Here is a 21,384-nt window from a genome sequence, read left to right on the forward strand (position 1 = left end):
AACCCAAAAACAACCTTTCACAAGCAATCCTACAGTATGGTCCATTTTGCAAAACCAAGGAAAAACTCTGTGTGACTGTTAAATGTATGTGGAACATCTGAAGGGAACTAAAGGGATGCCCTTAAGCCTGGGCACAGTTACCTCTGAGGCAGGAGAGCAAAGGGGATAGAGCACAGTTGTTATCTATACTTCTGTGTTGTTTGAATCTTGCATATCAAGAATGTGCTAATATTATTTGAATAAACATATTTCTTAAAAAATTTTGTGTAACCGAATATAATGAACAAGATTAAAAGACAAATGACAGATATAAGCTGAGTAAACAGATTTTAACTGTATATAAGAAGATACTGAAATATACATGGATTATCTATCTATAATATCTATCTATCTATCTATCTATCTATCTATCTATCATCTATCTATCTATCTATCTATCTATCTATCTATCTATCTATCTATCTATCATCTATCTATCTATCTATCTCTCTCTCTGTCATCTCAAGCACTCTTATAACTCAGAAAGAAAAAGACAAATACCCTAATAGAAAAATAGGTAAGGGGCTTCCCTGGTGGCACAGTGGTTGAGAATCTGCCTGCCAATGCAGGGGACACGGGTTCGAGCCCTGGTCTGGGAAGATCCCACATGCCGCGGAGCAACTGGGCCCGTGAGCCACAACTACTGAGCCTGCGCGTCTGGAACCTGTGCTCCGCAACAAGAGAGGCCGCGATAGTGAGAGGCCCGCACCGCGATGAAGAGTGGCCCCTGCTTGCTGCAACTAGAGAAAGCCCTCGCACAGAAACAAAGACCCAACACAGCCAAAAATAAATATTAAAATAAATTAAAAAAAAAAGACCTAAAGAAGAAACACATGGCGAATATCTTTCTAAAAAAAAAAAAAGAAAAATAGGTAAAATATACAACTAGACATTTCTGAGAGGAGTGTAGAATAGCAGTAAAGAACATGTTGTCATCTTGAATGAGGTGTCGTGCAGAAGTCTGCTGTGGAATCTGTGATCTGACGTGTTAGGCACAAAGCCTCTGCACACGACCCCCTATAAGCACGTGAAACTGGACTGAGAAGAAGAGTCACAACTATTGCCCTCGAGCTGAGGTGTCACTGTCACCATTTCCCATGAGAAAGTCTGGTCTGAAGTGCAGGGGGGAGGCCTCTGAACGTGGCCCCCTGTGAGCAAGTGGAACTAGACTGAGCACAGAGGAAAAGAAAAAAGTCGTGTGGCTGACAGGGTCTTGGTGCTCTGTCCGGGCGTCAGGCCTGAGCCTCTGAGGTGGGAGAGCTGAGTTCAGGACACTGGTTCACTAGAGACCTCTCGGACCCACATAATATTAAATGGTGAAAGCTCTCCCAGAGATCTCCATCTCAACGCCAACACCCAGCTCCACTCAACAACCAGCAAGCTACAGTGCTGGATACCCTATGCCAAACAACTAGCAAGACAGGAACACAACCCCATCCATTAGCAGAGAGGCTGGCTAAAATCATAATAAGGCCACAGACACCACAAAACACACCACCGGACGTGGTCCTGCCCACCAGAAAGACAAGATCCAGCCTCATCCACCAGAACACAGGCACTAGTCCCCTCCACCAGGAAGCCTACACAACCCACTGAGCCAACCTTAGCCACTGGGGGCAGACACCAAAAACAACGAGAACTATGAACCTGCAGCCTGGGAAAAGGAGACCCCAGACACAGTAAGTTAAGCAAAATGAGAAGACAGAGAAACACACAGCGGATGAAGGAGCAAAGTAAAAACCCACCAGACCAAACAAATGAAGAGGAAATAGGCAGTCTACCTGAAAAAGAATTCAGAGTAATGATGGTAAAGATGATCCAAAATCTTGGAAATAGAATGGAGAAAATACAAGAAACGTTTAACAAAGACCTAGAAGAACTAAAGAGCAAACAAACAATGAAGAACAACACAATAAATGAAATTAAAATTTATCTAGAAGGAATCAATAGCAGAATAACTGAGGCAGAAGAACGGATAAGTGATCTGGAAGATAAAATAGTGGAAATAACTACCGCAGAGCAGAATAAAGAAGAAAGAATGAAAAGAATTGAGGACAGTCTCAGAGACCTCTGGAACAACAATAAACGCGCCAACATTTGAATTATAGGGGTCCCAGAAGAAGAAGAGAAAAAGAAAGGGACTGAGAAAAAATTTGAAGAGCTTATAATTGAAAACTTCCTTAATATGGGAAAGGAAATAGTTAATCAAGTCCAGGAAGCACAGAGAGTCCCATACAGGATAAATCCAAGGAGAAACATGCCAAGACACATATTAATCAAACTATCAAAAATTAAATAAAAAGAAAAAATATTGAAAGCAGCAAGGGAAAAGCAACAAATAACATAACAAGGGAATCCCCATAAGATTAACAGCTGATCTTTCAGCAGAAACTCTGCAAGCCAGAAGGGAGTGGCAGGACATATTTAAAGTGATGAAAGGGAAAAATCTACAACCAAGATTACTCTACCCAGCAAGGATCTCATTCAGATTCAGTGGAGAAATTAAAACCTTTACAGACTAGCAAAAACTAAGAGAATTCAGCACCACCAAACCAGCTTTACAACAAATGCTAAAGGAACTTCTCTAAGCAGGAAACACAAGAGAAGGAAAAGACCTACAATAACAAACCCAAAACAATTAAGAAAATGGTAATAGAAACATACATATTGATAACTACCTTAAATGTTAATGGATTAAATGCTCCAACCAAAAGACATAGACTGGGTGAATGGATACACAAACAAGACCCATATATATGCTGTCTACAAGAGACCCACTTCAGACCTAGGGACACATACAGACTGAAAGTGAGGGGATGGAAAAAGATATTCCATGCAAATGGAAATCAAAAGAAAGCTGGAGTAGCAATTCTCATATCAGACAAAATAGACTTTAAAACAAAGACTATTACAAGAGACAAAGAAGGACACTACATAATGATCAAGGGATCAATCCAAGAAGACGATATAAACAATTGTAAATATTTATGCACCCAACATAGGAGCACCTCAATATATAAGGCAAATGATAACAGCCATAAAAGGGGAAATCAACAGTAACACAATCATAGTAGGGGGCTTTAACACCCCACTTTCATCAGTGGACAGATCATCCAAAATGAAAATAAATAAGGAAACACAAGCTTTAAATGATACACTAAACAAGATGGACTTAATTGATATTTATAGGACATTCCATCCAAAAACAACAGAATACACTCTCTTCTCAAGTGCTCATGGAACATTTTCCAGGATAGATCATATCTTGGGTCACAAATCAAGCCTTGGGAAATTTAAGAAAATTGAAATTGTATCAGGAATCTGTTCTGACCACAGCTCTATGAGACTAGATATCAATTACAGGGAAAAAACTGTAAAAAATACAAACACGTGGAGGCTAAACAATACACTACTAAATAACCAAGAGATCACTGAAGAAATTAAAGACAAAATCAAAAAATACCTAGAGACAAATGACAATGAAAACATGATGACCCAAAACCTATGGGATGCAGCAAAAGCAGTTCTAAGAGGGAAGTTTACAGCAATACAATCCTACCTTAAGAAACAAGAAACATCTCAAATAAACAACCTAACCTTACACCTAAAGCAGTTAGAGAAAGAAGAACAAAAAAAACCCAAAGTTAGCAGAAGGAAAGAAATCATAAAGATCAGAGCAGAAATAAATGAAATAGAAACGAAGAAAACAATAGCAAAGATCAATAAAACTAAAAGCTGGTTCTTTGAGAAGATAAACAAAATTGATAAAGCATTAGCCAGACTCATCAAGAAAAGAGGGAGAGGACTCAAATCAATAAAATTAAAAATGAAAAAGGAGAAGTTACAACAGACACCGCAGAAATACAAAGCATCCTAAGAGACTACTACGAGCAACTCTATGCCAATAAAATGGACAGCCTGGAAGAAATGGACAAATTCTTAGAAAGGTATAACCTTCCGAGACTGAACCAGGAAGAAATAGAAAGTATGAACAGACCAATCACAAGCAATGAAATTGAAACTGTGATTAAAAATCTTCCAACAAACAGAAGTCCAGGACCAGATGACTTCACAGGTGAATTCTATCAAACATTTAGAGAAGAGCTAACACCCATCCTTCTCAAACTCTTCCAAAAAATTGCAGAGGAAGGAACACTCCCTAACTCATTCTGTGAGGCCACCATCACCCTGATACCAAAACCAGACAAAGATACTACAAAAAAAGAAAATTACAGACCAATATCACTGATGAATATAGATGCAAAAATCCTCAACAAAATACTAGCAAACAGAATCCAACAACACATTAAAAGTATCATACACCATGATCAAGTGCGATTTATCCCAGGGATGCAAGGATTCTTCAATATACGCAAATCAATCAATGTGATACACCATATTAACAAACTGAAGAAGAAAAACCATATGATCATCTCAATAGATGTAGAAAAAGCTTTTGACAAAATTCAACACCCATTCATGATAAAAACTCTCCAGAAAGTGGGCATAGAGGGAACGTACCTCAACATAATAAAGGCCATATACAACAAACCCACAGCAAACATCATTCTCAATGGTGAAAAACTGAAAACATTTCCTCTAAGATCAGGAACAGACAAGGATGTCCACTCACACCACTATTATTCAACATAGTTTTCGGAGTCCTAGCCACGGCAATCAGAGAAGAAAAAGAAATAAAAGGAATACAAATTGGAAAAGAAGAAGTAAAACTGTCACTGTTTGCAGATGACATGATACTATACATACAGAATCCTAAAGATGCCACCAGAAAACTACTAGAGCTAATCAATGAATTTGGTAAAGTTGCAGGATACAAAATTAATGCACAGAAATCTCTTGCATTCCTATATACTAATGATGAAAAATCTAAAAGAGAAATTAAGGAAACACTCCCATGTACCATTGCAACAAAAAGAATAAAATACCTAGGAATAAACCTACCTAGGGAGACAAAAGACCTGTATGCAGAAAACTGTAAGACACTGATGAAAGAAATTAAAGATGATACCAACAGATGGAGAGATATGTCATGTTCTTGGATTGGAAGAATCAATATTGTGAAAATGACTATAGTACCCAAAACAATCTACAGATTCAATGCAATCCCTATCAAATTACCATTGGCATTTTTTACAGAACTAGAACAAAAAATCTTAAAATTTGTATGGAGACACAAAAGACCCCGAATAGCCAAAGCAGTCTTCAGGGAAAAAAGCGGAGCTGGAAGAATCAGACTCCCTGACTTCAGACTATACTACAAAGCTACAGTAATCAAGACAATATGGTACTGGCACAAAAACAGAAATATGGATCAATGGAACAAGATAGAAAGCCCAGAGATAAACCCACGCACCTATGGTCAGCTAATCTATGACAAAGGAAGCAAGGATATACAATGGAGAAAAGACAGTCTCTTCAATAAGTGGTGCTGGGAAAACTGGACAGCTACATGTAAAAGAATGAAATTAGAACACTCCCTAACACCATACACAAAAATAAACTCCAAATGGATTAGAGACCTAAATGTAAGACCAGACACTATAAAATTCTTAGAGGAAAATATAGAAAGAACACTCTTTGACATAAATCACAGCAATATCCTCTTTGACCCAGCTCCTGGAGAAATGGAAATAAAAACAAAAATAAACAAATGGCACCTAATGAAACTTCAAAGCTTTTGCACAGCAAAAGAAACCATAAACAAGACGAAAAGACAACTCTCAGAATGGGAGAAAATATTTGCAAATGAATCAACGGACAAAGGATTAATCTCCAAAATATATAAACAGCTCATGCAGCTCAATATTAAAAAAACAAACAACCCAATCCAAAAATGGGCAGAAGACCTAAATAGACATTTCTCCGAAGAAGACATACAGATGGCCAAGAAGCACATGAAAAACTGCTCAACATCACTAATTATTAGAGAAATGCAAATCAAAACTACAATGAGGTATCACCTCACACCAGTTAGAATGGGCATCATCAGAAAATCTACAAACAACAAATGCTGGAGAGGGTGTGGAGAAAAGGGAACCCTCTTGCACTGTTGGTGGGAATGTAAATTGATACAGCCACTATGGAGAACAGTATGGAAGTTCCTTAAAAAACTAAAAATAGAATTACCATATGACCCAGCAATCCCACTACTGGGCATATACCCAGAGAAAAACATAATTCAAAAAGACACATGCACCCCAATGTTCATTGCAGCACTATTTACAATAGTCAGGTCATGGAAGCAACCTAGATGCCCATTGACAGACCAATGGATGAAGAAGATGTGGTACATGTATACAATGGAATATTACTTAGCCATAAAAAGGAACGAAATTGGGTCATTTGTTGAGACGTGGGTGGATCTAGAGACTGTCATACAGAGTGAAGTAAGTCAGAAAGAGAAGAACAAATATCGTATATTGATGCATATATGTGGAACCTAGAAAAGTGGTACAGATGAACTGGTTTGCAGGGCAGAAATTGAGACACAGATGTAGAGAACAAACGTATGGACACCAAGGGGGGAAAGCGGCGGGGGTGTGGCGGTGGTGGTGTGATGAATTAGGTGATTGGGATTGACCTGTATACACTGATGTGTATAAAATTGATGACTAATAAGAACCTGCTGTATAAAAAAAAAATAAAATAAAATTCAAAAAAAAACCCAACAAAACAACCAAAACCAAAAATGGGCAGAAGACCTAAATAGACATTTCTCCAAAGAAGACATACAGATTGCCAACAAACACATGAATGGATGCTCAATATCACTAATCATTAGAGAAATGCAAGTCAAAACTACAATGTGATATCACCTCACACCGGTCAGAATGGCCATCATCAAAAAATCTACAAACAATAAATGCTGGAGGGGGCATGGAGAAAAGGGAACCCTTTTGCACTGTTGGTGGGAATGTAAATTGATACAGCCACTATGGAGAAAAGTATGGAGGTTTCTTAAAAACCCAAAAATAGAACTACCATATGACCCAGCAATCCCACTACTGGGCATATACCCTGAGAAAACCATAATTCAAAAAGAGTCATGTACCACAATGTTCACTGCAGCACTATTTACAATAGCCAGGACATGGAAGCAACCTAAGTGTCCATCGACAGATGAATGGATAAAGAAGATGTGGCACATATGTACAATGGAATACTACTCAGCCATAAAAAGAAATGAAATTGAGTTATTTGTAGTGAGGTGGATAGACTTGGAGTCTGTCATACAGAGTGAAGTAACTCAGAAAGAGAAAAACAAATACCATATGCTAACACATATATATGGAATCTAAAAAAAAAAAAAAAGTTCTGAAGAACCTAGGGACAGGACAGGAATAAAGACACAGATATCAAGAATGGACTTGAGGATGCAGGGAGGGGGACGGGTAAGCTGGGACGAAGAGAGAGAGTGACATGGACATATATACACTACCAAATGTAAAATAGATAGCTAGTGGGAAGCAGCAGCATAGCACAGGGAGATCAGCTTGGTGCTTTGTGTCCACCTAGAGGGTGGGATAGGGAGGGTGGGAGGCAGACGCAAGAGGGAGGAGATATGGGGATATATGTATATGTATAGCTGATTCACTTTGTTATACAGCAGAAACTAACACAACATTGTAAAGCAATTATACCCCAATAAAGATGTTAAAAAAATAATTAAAAAAAAATGATGTCAGGGACCAGGCTGCTTGTATTTGAATCTTGGTACCACTGCTGTGTGCCCTTGGGCAAGTTACTTAACTTCTCTGGGCCTCAGTTCCCTTATATGTAAAATAGGTATGCTAATAGTACCTAGTGCATAGGGTTGTGAGAAATCAACTGAGTGAATATATGTATGTCTGGCTCCTACTAAGCCGTATATAAATGTTAGCTTTATCATTTAGTGTACTTACATACTAAGTGTACACAAAATTCAAATTCTCTGGTAATAAAAGAAATGCATAACCAAATAAGAAAATACCTGGTTTTGGCTTGCCAGGTAGGCATATACTGAAAAGATTGTGAGTCCTCAGTGTTAGCAAGTTTGCTTGTGGAAGGTAGACTGGTTCAGTCTTTTGGAGGGCAATGTATACATCAAATTCCATGCTCTCTTTGGCTCAGCACTACCATGTCTAGGAATTTATTCTAAAGAAATAATCAGAGAAATATTGAAAAATTGGAAACATGAAGTTTTATGGGAAGGAAACTGTTTAAATGCATTGTGGTTCATCCTTACAATGACATATTATAGAATCTTTAAAAATGATGCTCTATATACTTCAATTAAAAAATAATAAAATGATGATCTAGGTCCATATAAAGTGGACACTAAATGCTGTGCTATAACTGCCATGAAGTGGGAAAGAAGCAAGTACAAAATTGTACAGTGTAGTATGGTAGCATGATCCAATGTTTATTTTTTTAAACTATATGTATTTATATCTACACAGAGTGTATTAACGAATAGGTAGGCAGAGGTTAATTCCAGATGGTGCAATTATGGCTGGTTTTTAGTTTTTTTATAACTTTCTAAATTTTCTAAATTTTGTACAATAATACTTTTACAATGAGAAAAAACATACACCTATTTTCATTTTGAAAACAAAAAACAAACAAAAAAAGAATTCACACAATTCAGCTATGTGGGCTTCCCATCGAGAGCAGTTGTTCTCAGTCTTGGCTGTACGTTAGAATCACCCGGGGAGCTCTAGAAAATTCCGATGCTTGAGTCCCTCCCCTGGGGATTCTGATATGGTCAGAGTTGAGGCATCAGGACTTTTCAGAGGGGCTCTAATGTACACCCAGGAGCCACCCAGGGCTGGGGTTGTTGTTTGGAGATGATTGGTGGACACACAGGACCCAGATTGGGTGTCTTCCTCAAATTGGGTGCCTCCTTAGGACTTTAAACCAAAGTACACTTTAGGGATGAGATATTATTCAGGGTAAAGCCCACTTGAATTATTTGTATGTGGACAAGGCCTGGGCAAGTACACCCTCAACATAATCCTAGTACATTGCAAAGATGGCTTAGGATCTTTCTTCATTCTTAGTGTCTTTCCTCATGATGACTGTTCTCAGTGTCCTCAGAGTCCTTTGAGAATCTGATGGTAACTGCTGTCACTTACTGAGCACCTTCAAAGGGCCAGGTACTTTGCAAAGTGCTTTACTTGTATCAAGACATTTAGTCCTCCAAACAACCTTATAAAGGAGGTGCTATTAGTATCCCCATTTTTCATATTAGGAAAATGAGGCTCAGAATATTTATGTGACTGACCCATATCATGGCTGGTCAATGGCAGGGCAGGGATTTTAACCCAGGAGGTCTTGCTCTAGAGCTGGCACTTTTAACCACTGGCTTGGAATAATTTATCCAGAAAAATGCACCTTTGCTCAGATGCACCCATTAGCATGCAGTTCCACGGGTCCATAGTTGCCTACAGCTGTGCATAGACCCAGGAAAGAGCCATTCTCCAGGGAGGAATCCACACGGGGTGCAATATTGCCCTAGATGTAGCCACTGCCCTCCTCATATCCCAAGTATAGATAATGTGGCAGCCCATGCCCCCCAAGGGTCCCCTGCCAACAAAGAGTGGTCATCTCTCTCCATGTCATTGCCAAGGTGGGTGCTTAGAGCTGCAGTTGCTCTTGTGGGCACTGTTCAGGAAAGTCTGTGCTATGCCCTGCCTCTGTTGGGTCTGGCCCTCCAGGACAGTGAACCGCAGGCTCACCCACACTGCCTAAGGATGTTGTCTTCTGTTCTCCAATGTAGATCCTGGAAAACACTCCTGAAAACCACCCAGACCACAGCCACTTGAAGCATGCCCTGGAGAAGGCAGAGGAGCTGTGCTCCCAGGTGAACGAAGGGGTGCGGGAGAAGGAGAACTCGGACCGGCTGGAGTGGATCCAGGCCCATGTGCAGTGTGAAGGCCTGTCTGAGGTAGCGCCTTAGGGTGTGACCTGCGTCTCCTCCACTGAGCCTTGGCAGCCGGCCTGAAGGAGGACGAGACAAAATCATGAATTGTCCTCCCTGTTGGCCTCCAGTTTGCTAGTTCTCTCTCCAGCTGCTTCTAATCTGCTGTTTAATCCATCTACTGAGTTCTTTTATTTCAATTATTTTCTTTTACCCTTTCCAGCATTCTAGTTATTTTCTCTAATCTGCTGGTTTCTTTCTTGTCTTGTTCCTTTCACAAATGACCAGGCTTCTCATTTATTTCCTAACACATTTAAAATATATTCTTGTATATTTCAGATCTATAATTCCACTAACTCAGGTTATGAGTTTCACTGTTTGGTCTGTTGCTTCTGCTAGCTCTCACCACACATGTCTGTTTCTCTGTATGTACTTTGATTTTTGATTGTGAGCTCAACATTCCTTGGAACTTTATCTGTGGGATCTTTGAGGTCTGAAGTTGTATTCCTCCTGCAAGGATTGCTAGCTACCAGGATCACCCTAAATTAAATATAGAGGGGTTTTCACACTAGTGTGTGAATTGTGGTTGTAAACTTAAATGAGAACTGCATTGTGGTTACAGATTCTCAGGGACATTTTTTTTTCCCTACACTTACACCAAGTTCAAAAACAAGCAAGTTTCCTTGCTCATCCCTTCTGTGCTGAGTTTACTTGTCATTCTTCCTTTGGAGTCCAGCTTTTTGGGATCTCCTGTTATCTCATGTGGGCCCTGGATATATCTCCTGTCTCTTGCACCCTCCATAGCCTTTAAAATGGAAGCTTAAGGTCACCAGATTTAAGAAAGACTCTCAGGGCTAAAGCCAGCTTAGGGGCTTGTTTATCTTCCAGGGTTCACATTTTCATGCTGTTTTTGGCCTCTGCAAATTTCTTATTTTCATTTTTAATTTTTACCACCTCGCTTGCATTTAAAAACTACAGTTCTATATTTTACTCGGTTTTGAAATTTTTCACTGGGTGAGTCAGAGTCTCTAGTCCACCATACTACCAGAAACAGAGTCTCTCCTGTAGTATTTGATTCTCTTCTTGTCCCTTATCTTTACTTTAGTCTCATTCATTCTTTCTTCCTGTTCTCACTCTCTTTCTCTTTGCCTCTGTACACACACACAGATACACACATACATACACACATTTGTGCACACACACCATTGACTAGGGTTTACCAAAATGCCCAGGCAGACTGTCTCCCTCACCCACTCTCCCTGTGGCTCCTTCCTTCTTACAAGCTTCAAAGGCATTCACTACCTGAGGAAGTTACACCACTGCTTCCTCCCTGCCCTGCCTCCTGTCCCCCTTCCGTGAAGGTGTGGGATAACCAAAGTTATGGAAGCAGCCATGTGGAAACCAAGGTTATGGATGTGGGTTCCCATTTTGGAACTGTGTTGATAAGCAATCCAGGGGCACTCACTGGTTGGCTTACTTATTCATTCATTCATTCAATAAACATTTACTGAGCACCTGCCCATGTGCCTTGCTCAGTACTAAACACTGAGGACATGGAAATCAATAAGATGTGACCTACACCATCTCAAAAAGCCTACAGTCCTGGACCAAGTAGAGGGATCAAACCAATATTTACCACACAGTGTGAGACATTATGAGGCAGATCTAGGTGCCAAGTGCTGTTGGACACTCATGGAGGAAGGAACCGTCGTGGAGGGATTCAGGGACATGTTGGAGAAGGTGACACTCGGCTGGGTGTTGAAGGATGAAGATACGTCTCCAGGAAAGAATCCAGGGGGAGGGCATTTCAGTGGAGGGCACAGCCTGAGCAGGACTTGGGTGAGCAATGTAGGGTGATAGGTGATAAGCTTTAAGGCAAGTTGAAGCCAGGGCAAGGAAGGGCTGTGTATCATTCCAAGGAGTATTAATTTGATCCTGAAGACAGTGGACTTGAACAGCTCCTGAATCTGCCAGCCTTAAGTGCAACTGTGCACTTTTTCTTTTTTTTTTTCAATGTTCCCTATCTTTTTTCTTTCTTTCTTTCTTTCTTTTTTTTTTTTTTGCCACACCACGTGGCTTGCAGGATCTTAGTTCCCCGACCAGGGATCGAACCCAGCCCCAGCAGTGAAAGTACAGAGTCCTAACCACTGGACCGCCAGGGCATTCCCCTCACTGTGCACTTTTAAAGGGGTCCTTCCCTGAGTCTCAGGGCTGCAGTCACGGGACTCAGTGAGGCCTGGGTCTTCATCTTAGAACATTAAGAATAGGGAATTCCCTGGTGGTCCAGTGGTTAGGACTCCACACTTCCACTGCAGGGGCATGGGCTCGGGGGACTAAGATCCCGCATGCCACATGGCACGGCAAAAAAAACCCCTCAAAACATTAAGAATAAAATAAACTCCTGTCATTTGCTTTTTTGTGATGTATATACCCTCTTTGAAATAGATTGTTGTCCTTCTTTAGTGACCGATCCTTCGTGGCTATTGTACACCAGCTTTCTGTATGGTCTGTTTTGTCTGTACAGTCAAGGTTCACGATCGTGGGGAGGGGGCGTGTTGGCTTCTGTTTCCTAGCCCAGATCTGGACACACACTGGTGATTAAGTTTCAAATAAATGCCGTCTTTGGCATTCTTGTCTTAAGATCAAGAACTATCAAGGCTGTTCCCAATTCACATATGTTCAGTGTTAGCCTGGCCAGTTGGAGGCTCTAACCTTTGAGTATGAATAAACCACATCACCTCTATGTCATCCAAGTGAATTGCTAGATTCATGGCCCCCAAGTGGCTTGAACTCTCTCTTGGTGAGTAAAAAGGGCTAGATTGACATCCTTTGAAGGCTCCCTTTGTGGTGTCACCTTCAGTCTTTGGGGCTCCCTCAGAACCTCAGTGGGAGGTTAGAGGCCCTCATCCCTCCTTGTACCTGAGAACAGAGTGCACTGGTCACTCTTCCTTGCTGCCTATAGGTCTCTGGTCCTAGAGGCCCCACTGATTCTTTCTCCCACACTGGAGGCAGACAGGTGGCCAGCAGCATCTCTTGGGGAATGCGTGTTGTGAACTGTCACCTCTTCATTAATACTCTTCTCAGGGAGGTCTGTAGGGTTCATAGCTCTGGAGAGAGACTCAGCCTTGAAGGCTGCTGGATGGAGGATACCCCAGGGGCCCAAATGTGGGCAGGTGGAGACCCGAAGTTCTGACTCCTGCCTGGATCGTATCACTTCCTGGGCACAGCTGTGGCCTTCCCCTCCCTCAGTCTCTCCCCCGCTATCCAAAAGGGGGGCCTTAGTGGGGTCATATGTTCTACAGTCTCCCTCTGCCCCTTTAGAACCTGCTCACAGGAGATGATAGAGCCCAGGGGGGATGAGAGAGCATGAGATATAGAGCCCAGGGGGATGACAGAGCTGCGTTTCAGCACTTCGATCTGTCTCCAAGTTTTGGGAAGTGGAAGGAAGAGAGCTGCCTGTCCCCTTCACATTTTCGGGACCAGTGAGTTGGGTGAGATTTAATGGGCACCAACAGTGTCTGTTCTGCTTGGCTTTGAGGCATCTGTCAGCACCACTGAGTTCTGTAGTCCACCCATGTGGTAGGGGCCTGGACTCAAGCTGCGCCTTGGAAAGTAGCATTTGTCCTGTGGAACTGTACAGAGAGAGTCGCTGCTGCTTTCCAGAACCGCGTAGGACTGTCTGAGCCTGTGCAGGGCCATCACTGGAGCCGGTTCACGCCACCTCCAGCGGACTAGCCTGCACACAGCACATAGCCATCAAGGAGGGAGAGGGCTGAGTGTTTTCTTCCTGCTGCCCAGTTTCCCCAATAAATACAAGGGAGAAAAGCGCCAGTCACCCTGAGACACTGAGCAGACCTCAAGGAAAAGCATTAGGAATTACAGCCAAAGTTCATCTTGACACGTGGAATCTCCAGAACCACGACTTTGACTTCTTGGCTCCAAAAGTCCCTGCCTGAAGTCTTCAAAGCAGTCCTTGATTTGAGCCTAAGTTACAGGCCTCAGATTCTGATGGAGCCCATGCTTTCAGATGCAGAAAAACAAAACAAAACAAAACAAAACAAAAAAATGACCTCACTTCATTGTGTCTTCTTTGGGTTTTGTTTTCCTTTCTCAGCAACTTGTGTTCAATTCAGTGACCAATTGCTTGGGGCCACGCAAGTTTCTGCACAGTGGGAAACTCTACAAGGCCAAGAGCAACAAGGAGCTGTATGGCTTCCTCTTCAACGACTTCCTCCTGCTGACCCAAATCATAAAGCCCCTGGGCTCTTCGGGCACCGACAAAGTCTTCAGCCCCAAATCAAACCTGCAATATAAAATGTACAAAACCGTAAGTTTGATTCTGTATTGCAACATCAGGGTTGACGTTTGGGGGAGGAGGAAGTTTCCAAAAGGAGCATTTCAGCAGGGTTTCAGGAGCATTACAGGAAGTTCAGGGGCTGAGACAGGATTTAGGTGACCACAACATCACGGGTCCAGCAGTATCAGAAAAGGAACGCCGCTCAAATCAATTGACGACACATCTATTAGCTGTCAAGTGGCTGCTGTGGGTCCCCCAGATGTGTTGAAGGTATGCCTTGCCCTGGTGGGGTTCCTGGTCTAGTGTGGCAGGTGTGGGAAAGCTCGAGACTAGAACTCAAGCACCCACCTCCCGAACATTCCCAGATCTCCCTCCAAACTTCTCAAGATGGTTTGGAACATCTGTGCCCCTCACCTTTTTCCAGCAAAAGCCAATCTAAATAGTCAACGTGTAGAGAATTTTCCTAAGCTGTTTATTTGGTCTGCTTCTACGTACATGGCTGTGTTTATGTGTCTTCGTGTCATGGGATATTGTTTTTCTAAACTTGTCTCTGTGTGAGTATTTTCACAGAAGAATTTTCTCTGAAGCAGCAGTTAGCTTTATTTTGGGAAAAAGCACAATGTACTTATGTAGATTGTCACTAGCAGCTTCGTATGAACAACTTGGAGAGAATTGCTTGGAGGTAGAGTAGATGGGGACTGTTTGCTGATTAGGACATACTGTGGGAAAAACAGACCCGTCACGTCTTCTTCTGGAGGACTTAAAAAATACCTGCAAAATGGAGGGGGGAAATCCATATTTATAACTTGCAGTATCTGAGAGTTAGTATGAACACAAAATCATTATTCTGCTATAGTTTACTGAAACACCCTCCCGCCCCCACCGCAGACACACACACACACACACACACACACCCTCACCCTCAGTCTAGTTTATTAGAACACATGCACGTAAGCACACACACATACTCATAGTTTACCGCAATACATGGCCCCCAGTCTGGTTTTGTAATGGCTGTGCATTATTTTTCAGCCTATTTTCCTAAATGAGGTTCTAGTAAAATTACCCACTGACCCTTCCGGGGATGAACCCATCTTCCACATTTCCCACATTGACCGAGTCTACACCCTCCGAGCAGAAAGCATAAACGAAAGGTAAGAGCTGCCTCCTCACTGGCACTGGGCACCCAGGTCCCACCAGGTGCAGGACAGATGTGGGACATTTAACTAGTCAGCGGCTCCCAACGTTCCCTCAGTTGCAATGCCATCCCCTCTGGCTGGAGGTTGTGGGGGGGGGGCATGAAGGTGGGGTGGTCTTAATACGTTTTTCTAGAGCCTCTCAGAAGTTTGACCCATGGCATGAATTTTGCAAGATAAAATGCATTGAAACGAATTCTGCTTGAGAATTTTTTAAAAAAGCAATTTTCAGAATTTGAGATAAATGGAGCATCTCGTTTCCCAAGGTTTCCCAGGTGGCAGAAACCAATAGGAAAGTGATTTGGGGATTGACAGGACCACCTAATCCTGACCCCCCCTCCTCAGCTGGCTTCCCTGGACAGACATTCTGGATCCTAGAACTGTGGGCATTTTTGCTTTAATCGCATCTTCAAGGTTCTGCCCCGGAGCCAAATGAAACAGATTATTTTCTGAAGGGTGAACTTGACATAAGACCTACAGCGTTCCAAGAGCATTTGTGCCAAAAAGCAGGAAACTGGCTAAAGTCGTCATGCATATGCTTCTCGGGAAAAGGAAGGCGAAAACATCACGCCAAGATGTAGGGGAAAGCCAATATGCTTTCCCCAACGTCTGTGTGCTTTTTCACGGAAAGTGGTTCTTTATCTGGGAAATGGTTTCTTTCCTTGGATGGTTTAGTGAGAGAAATCCTTCTGGCCTTATTGGATTAGGCAAATATGTGATGCTTTTCAAGAAGGAAGGAAGGGGAGTTGTTGCCAACATCTCCTCCAGGGCAGCATTTATCATCATAGATTTTCTTCCATGGGGACGCAAACTCAGGTCTTGAGCACATCAGTAAAAATGTCACTCGTGCCTTTGTTGTCCATGCTAGAAATCATGATTAGCACCATGTGACATAAAACCAGACTTTCTTTGCTGAACCTTTGTTGTAAAAATCAAACGAACAAGGCAGAGTCCTAGAAACTGAATTTGTACAGACCTGAAGCCTGAGTTCTGTTTGGCACCGTTCTGTCTCTTCCTTTCCAAGGACCGCCTGGGTGCAGAAAATCAAAGCTGCTTCTGAACTCTACATAGAGACGGAGAAGAAGAAGCGGGAGAAGGCGTACCTGGGTAAATGCATCGCTGAGCAGGGGGGCCCGGGATCCCACAAAGTGGCGGCAGAGAACCATTTGGTTGTGCCTAGAACCCTTAGAGCTGGAAGATGGGCCTGGGGGTAGGGGAAAGCCTGAGGGGGCAGGCAGGCGGGAGAGGGAGAGCGAGGTGCAGGGTGAGGGCTGGAGGGCAGATTCCAGGATCAAGGAAGCAAGAATTCAAGGCGGGGGAGGGGTGGGGAATTGTTCTTGTAGGGGAGCATAATACGGATCATGAGGCAAACCAGAAAGGCAGCACATCCTAAACGGGAGCATTTTGTGTTGTTTCTCCTGCCGTCATAGTCCGTTCCCAAAGGGCCACAGGCATTGGAAGGTTGATGGTGAACGTGGTTGAGGGCATTGAACTGAAACCCTGTCGGTCACACGGTAAGGACCCAAGAGGCCCCCTCTAGCACGTATTAGTGGTGGAAGCCCCTTCTGCATCCCCTCCACCTGGCTTTAAAACAAATGTGCTATTTCCATAATCCTCAATTTCCTTCCAGACTTGGTTTTTCTAGCACTTGTTAAAAAGAATTTTTTTAAAATTCTTTTCCACCGTTTTGCTTTCGAGAGAGATCTGAGTGGCTGCCCTTTCACAAAACAGTCAACCCCTCTGTATCTGCAGGTTCTGCACCTGCGGATTCAACCAACTGCTGATCGAAAATATTCGAAGAAAATTCGAAAAATTTCCAAAAAGCAAAACTTGAATTTGCCACACACCGGCAACGTTTTACATAGCAGTTACATTGTATTAGGTATTATGTGTAATCTAGAGATGATTGAAAGTATATGGGAGGATGTGGGTAGCAAAGACTATACCATTTTATGTAAGGGACTTGAGCATCTGAGGAGTTGGGTATTTGTGGAGGGTTCTGGAACCAGTCCCCGTGGACACTGAGGGATGACTGTGGTTTTGACACAATCTAGGGCTAAAGTGAGGAGACAGGAAAGGCTTAGTTTTGAAGCCCACTAATGTAATTATGTAAGTATTATGAATATTTAAGTATTACACTTTAAGTATGATGCTGGATTGTGTGAGTTTCTGCCTGGATTCTCCATTTTATGCAGCTTATTAAGTGTGGCATTGGAGGGAGATCAAAATGAGGGGTGTAGCGGGAAGAGCTGCCACATGGCTGTGACCCCGCCACGCTCACCCAGAAGAGCTGGGCAGCAGGCGGGAGTCAAGCAGGCTCTGTTCCCTCTAGGAAAGAGTAACCCGTACTGCGAGGTGACCATGGGCTCCCAGTGTCACATCACCAAGACAATCCAGGACACTCTGAATCCCAAGTGGAATTCCAACTGCCAGTTCTTCATCAGAGACCTGGAGCAGGAGGTCCTCTGCATCACCGTGTTTGAGAGGGACCAGTTCTCTCCAGATGGTGAGTAAACAGCGGCCCCGAGGCACCCTTCCCCTTTCGCTGTCACTTGGCTTTCATGGATAAATATTTTCTACCTGGGAACTTGGTGCCCAGAATTTCTTGGGCTTCCTGCCAGAGAGATGAGGTTGGCATAAGACAAGACTCAGCATCCCCTGGAAAGAGGCCTTCACTGATGCCAGGGTGTCTCAGAGAAGGTGGACAAAGCATGCTTGGTCTAGAGTGGTCCAGCTGCCCTAGACAAAGACCATGGTCCTATGCTTCCGCAAAGCAAGTAAATGCAGGGAGAGCTATACCACAAAGCCTCAGCCCAATTCTTCAGTCCTTGGCTAAAAGCTGTGGTGAGAATTCATAAAACTAGCCAGTAAAGCAAGATGAACATTAGCCCACAAAAAATGTGGCAGAATCAATCAGTGCCCTTTGGGTGACATTTCTGGTTAATTAAAGGGATGGAATTGTTTTGGATGCATCATCCCGTCAACCAACTTTCTGTTTCTGCTTGAGCCTGGAAAAAAAATGGGACTGGCAATGATTCTGAGAAACTTCTCTCTCCCTTCCTCAACCCAACGAAAATAAGAGAGTAAGTTTAAAGATTGCGGTCTCAACTTAATTATATTCAAAGGAGTAAAATTAAGTGCTAGGAGTGAGGGTCCAGTGCAGGCATAATCTGGGGAAGGCTTAAATTGCTCCATGTGGCTTTTGTCTTTTAGTACTTTTATATGAATTATCTCGTTGTGAGTTAGTTACTACTAATTATTGCCCAAAGATGGTCGCATAGCTGGCTAAATGTTAGAGCATGACCAGAACAATCTGACTCTTAAGTCTGGGCTCTTAAGCACTGTGTTTCAATTTATTTATTTTATTTATTTATTTTTGGCTGCGTTGGGTCTTCCATGCTGCGCACATGCTTTCTCTAGTTGCAGCGAACGGGCTCAGTAGGTGTGGCTTACGGGCTCTAGAGCTCAGGCTCAGTACTTGTACACAGGCTTAGTTGCTCCACGGCATGTGGGATCCTCCCGGAGCAGGGATTGAACCCGTGTCCCCTGCGTTGGCAGGTGGATTCTCAACCACTTAGCTACCAGGGAAGTCCCTCATTGACAATTTTTATTCTGATAAATAAAGGCTTGAGGTTGGATTTTTTTTTTTTTTTTAGTAGTGAAATACCACGACACAGTGGCAGCTCCACTAGAGTTTAAATTGCAAATCCTAGTATTGTTCTTACTTCAGAGATCATTTCCATGAAATGCACAAGGGGCAAAATAAACCGGTATCTTCCACCAGAAAAAATTCCCAGGTTTTAACCGTTGAAAGAAAAGCTGTTTCCTGTACAAGTGTTCCTGGATCATAGCATATTCCAAAAACTAATTGTTGAATGAAAAAATGAAGGAGTTAACGGTCTGGAGGCCCGTTTAACACCATTGTGCATTTGCACAGCATCAAAAATTGTTTCAAACATGCTCACGTCCATTCTCATACTGACACTCAATACTTGATAAAAAGTGGTGTTGAGATTGTCCTGGGAGCACGGCTGGAAGCATGCAGCTCCCGTGCTGTCACCTCCTCCCCACCCCCTCGAGTTTGCTCTCTGGCACTTACAGTGGTACATTATAAGGACCAGCCCTTGTTCACCATCCTTGACTTTTTGAAAAGGAGTGTAACATCACGAAGCGTGTTCCTGGGACAACCCCTGGGAGAAACTACTGTCCCAGAAATAGCTGACTTTCTTCTGGGCAATTGCTTTAAATTTCATGTAAGTTGCAAACTGTGCAGCTGATAGGACATCTGGTTTTGCATTGCCTCCCAGGAAGCTCATAGCCCTTTGGGGGTCCTCGGGTGGGAGAAAGTCTGTGTTTTGAGCTCCTTCTGGGCTCTCCTTCGTCTCCATCCCGGTACCTTTTGGTTTTCACTTCATTTAAAAATTATGCTGTCATTGTAGTCCCTGGATTCTCGGAAACTGACCTAACTCCCTTTTGGAAGAAGGAAGAGTATAACAACTTGCTGGGACATTCCCAATATGCGAAGTACCCGCCGTGAAGAGAAGGAATCCTCTCTGAGGAGGGTCTGTGTGTTTCTCCTTTCAGATTTTTTGGGTCGGACGGAGATCCGCGTGTCTGACATCAAGAAGGACCAGGGTTCCAAGGGTCCAGTTACGAAGTGTCTCCTGCTGCATGAAGTTCCCACGGGAGAGATCGTGGTCCGCTTGGACCTGCAGTTGTTTGATGAGCCTTAGGGAGCCGGCCCAGGGCGTGCTTGGCAGAGCTCCAGCCTGAGGCAGCAGATGCTGTCTGGAAATGGTGTTGCTTTTCGAGGACCACCATTTGGTGTTCAGCCACAGGGCAACAGGACAGCAGAGACAGGACCCTCAAAGCTTCTGGGAATACTTCTTGACAATCCTTCCCCCTAAACAATTTCCCATTGTGTGAAGCAAAACTGTGTTTTCCTTTGTTTTCACTGCAGGGCTCATCATGGCTTCCAGGGTCTTTGAAATCCCATCGCCCCCAGCTACGTTCGGTTGGGAGTCTGGCCCATCCCTGGGCCTGAGGCTTGGGTCTGGTTACTGTAAAATAGATTTATAAATGCCATGTCTGTAGTTTTGGAGAGCTCATGTAATCCTCCTGTTTCTTACCTCCACCAGCCTCCAGGTAGGCCCCCTGACCTATGATGCCGAGTCCTTGGTGTGTTTAGAAATAATCATGATGATCTTGGCATTGCTTCAGAATCTCATTCTCCCACTGGGACCTCATTTGAAATGCTCCCCTGCATCTGATCACTCGGGAGATGGTCTCCTGATCAGACACTGGTCTAGCTCTTTGAAGAGCTGGTCCATGGAAGATTCCAGCAGTTCTGTTGTTAGAGCTTTTCCAGTCTCCTCCAGGTCTTTTATTGCTAGATGTCAATGAAAACTATCACTGGCTACTATCAGGTGATCTGATTCTGATTTCCAGCACGCTTGGAAGGTGGTTAAGAAAGGTTGTTACCTACCAAGTTATACTCTGCTGGATTAGATCACTGCAGGTCACCTGAAAGGCTACTTTCCGACATTATGGGGTCCTGGTTGCCAGCCCGGTTGGAAAATTCTCTCTTGGCTTGGAGGTCCTGTGATGTTTCACAAGAGTAGTTGTTGGTGACTGGATCTGAGCCTACTCTTGCCTGATTATCATGGGAAATTTCCACAGATGTCTTTGGTACGTTCCCCCCAAAGGCATCCCCAAGGTGTGAGAAGGAAAAGTGACAATCTGTGGAGGAAATCTATTACGTGGTGGGGGAGAGACCCGAGAAGCATGCAAGCCCCTCAATTCCAGGGAAGAAGACCTGAGACTCTTTCCCAAACCCCACCGTACACAAGCAACCTCTCAGTAATGGAAAAATACATGGCGCGTTGACAGAGTCAGGAGTGTATGAACACGTGCCAAGTCTGGCTTGTGCTCTT

At 43.2% G+C, this 21,384-nt stretch overlaps 1 protein-coding gene across 1 annotated transcript in view; it reads left to right on the forward strand.

The window, feature by feature from the left end:
* Window positions 1–20,184, forward strand: part of ITSN1 (intersectin 1) — a 221,103-nt gene extending 200,919 nt beyond the window's left edge. Inside the window, exons 34-40 of the mRNA XM_068547009.1 lie at window positions 9,818–9,985; window positions 14,073–14,285; window positions 15,288–15,409; window positions 16,476–16,558; window positions 16,882–16,965; window positions 17,784–17,957; window positions 20,036–20,184. Coding sequence (XP_068403110.1) covers window positions 9,818–9,985; window positions 14,073–14,285; window positions 15,288–15,409; window positions 16,476–16,558; window positions 16,882–16,965; window positions 17,784–17,957; window positions 20,036–20,184 — 993 coding nt within the window. The remainder of the gene's footprint in view (window positions 1–9,817; window positions 9,986–14,072; window positions 14,286–15,287; window positions 15,410–16,475; window positions 16,559–16,881; window positions 16,966–17,783; window positions 17,958–20,035) is intronic.
* The last annotated feature ends 1,200 nt before the right edge of the window (window positions 20,185–21,384 follow it).

Source organism: Eschrichtius robustus, chromosome 6 (assembly GCF_028021215.1).
Source record: "Eschrichtius robustus isolate mEscRob2 chromosome 6, mEscRob2.pri, whole genome shotgun sequence".
In the NCBI taxonomy this organism is placed as follows: Eukaryota; Metazoa; Chordata; class Mammalia; order Artiodactyla; family Eschrichtiidae; genus Eschrichtius; species Eschrichtius robustus.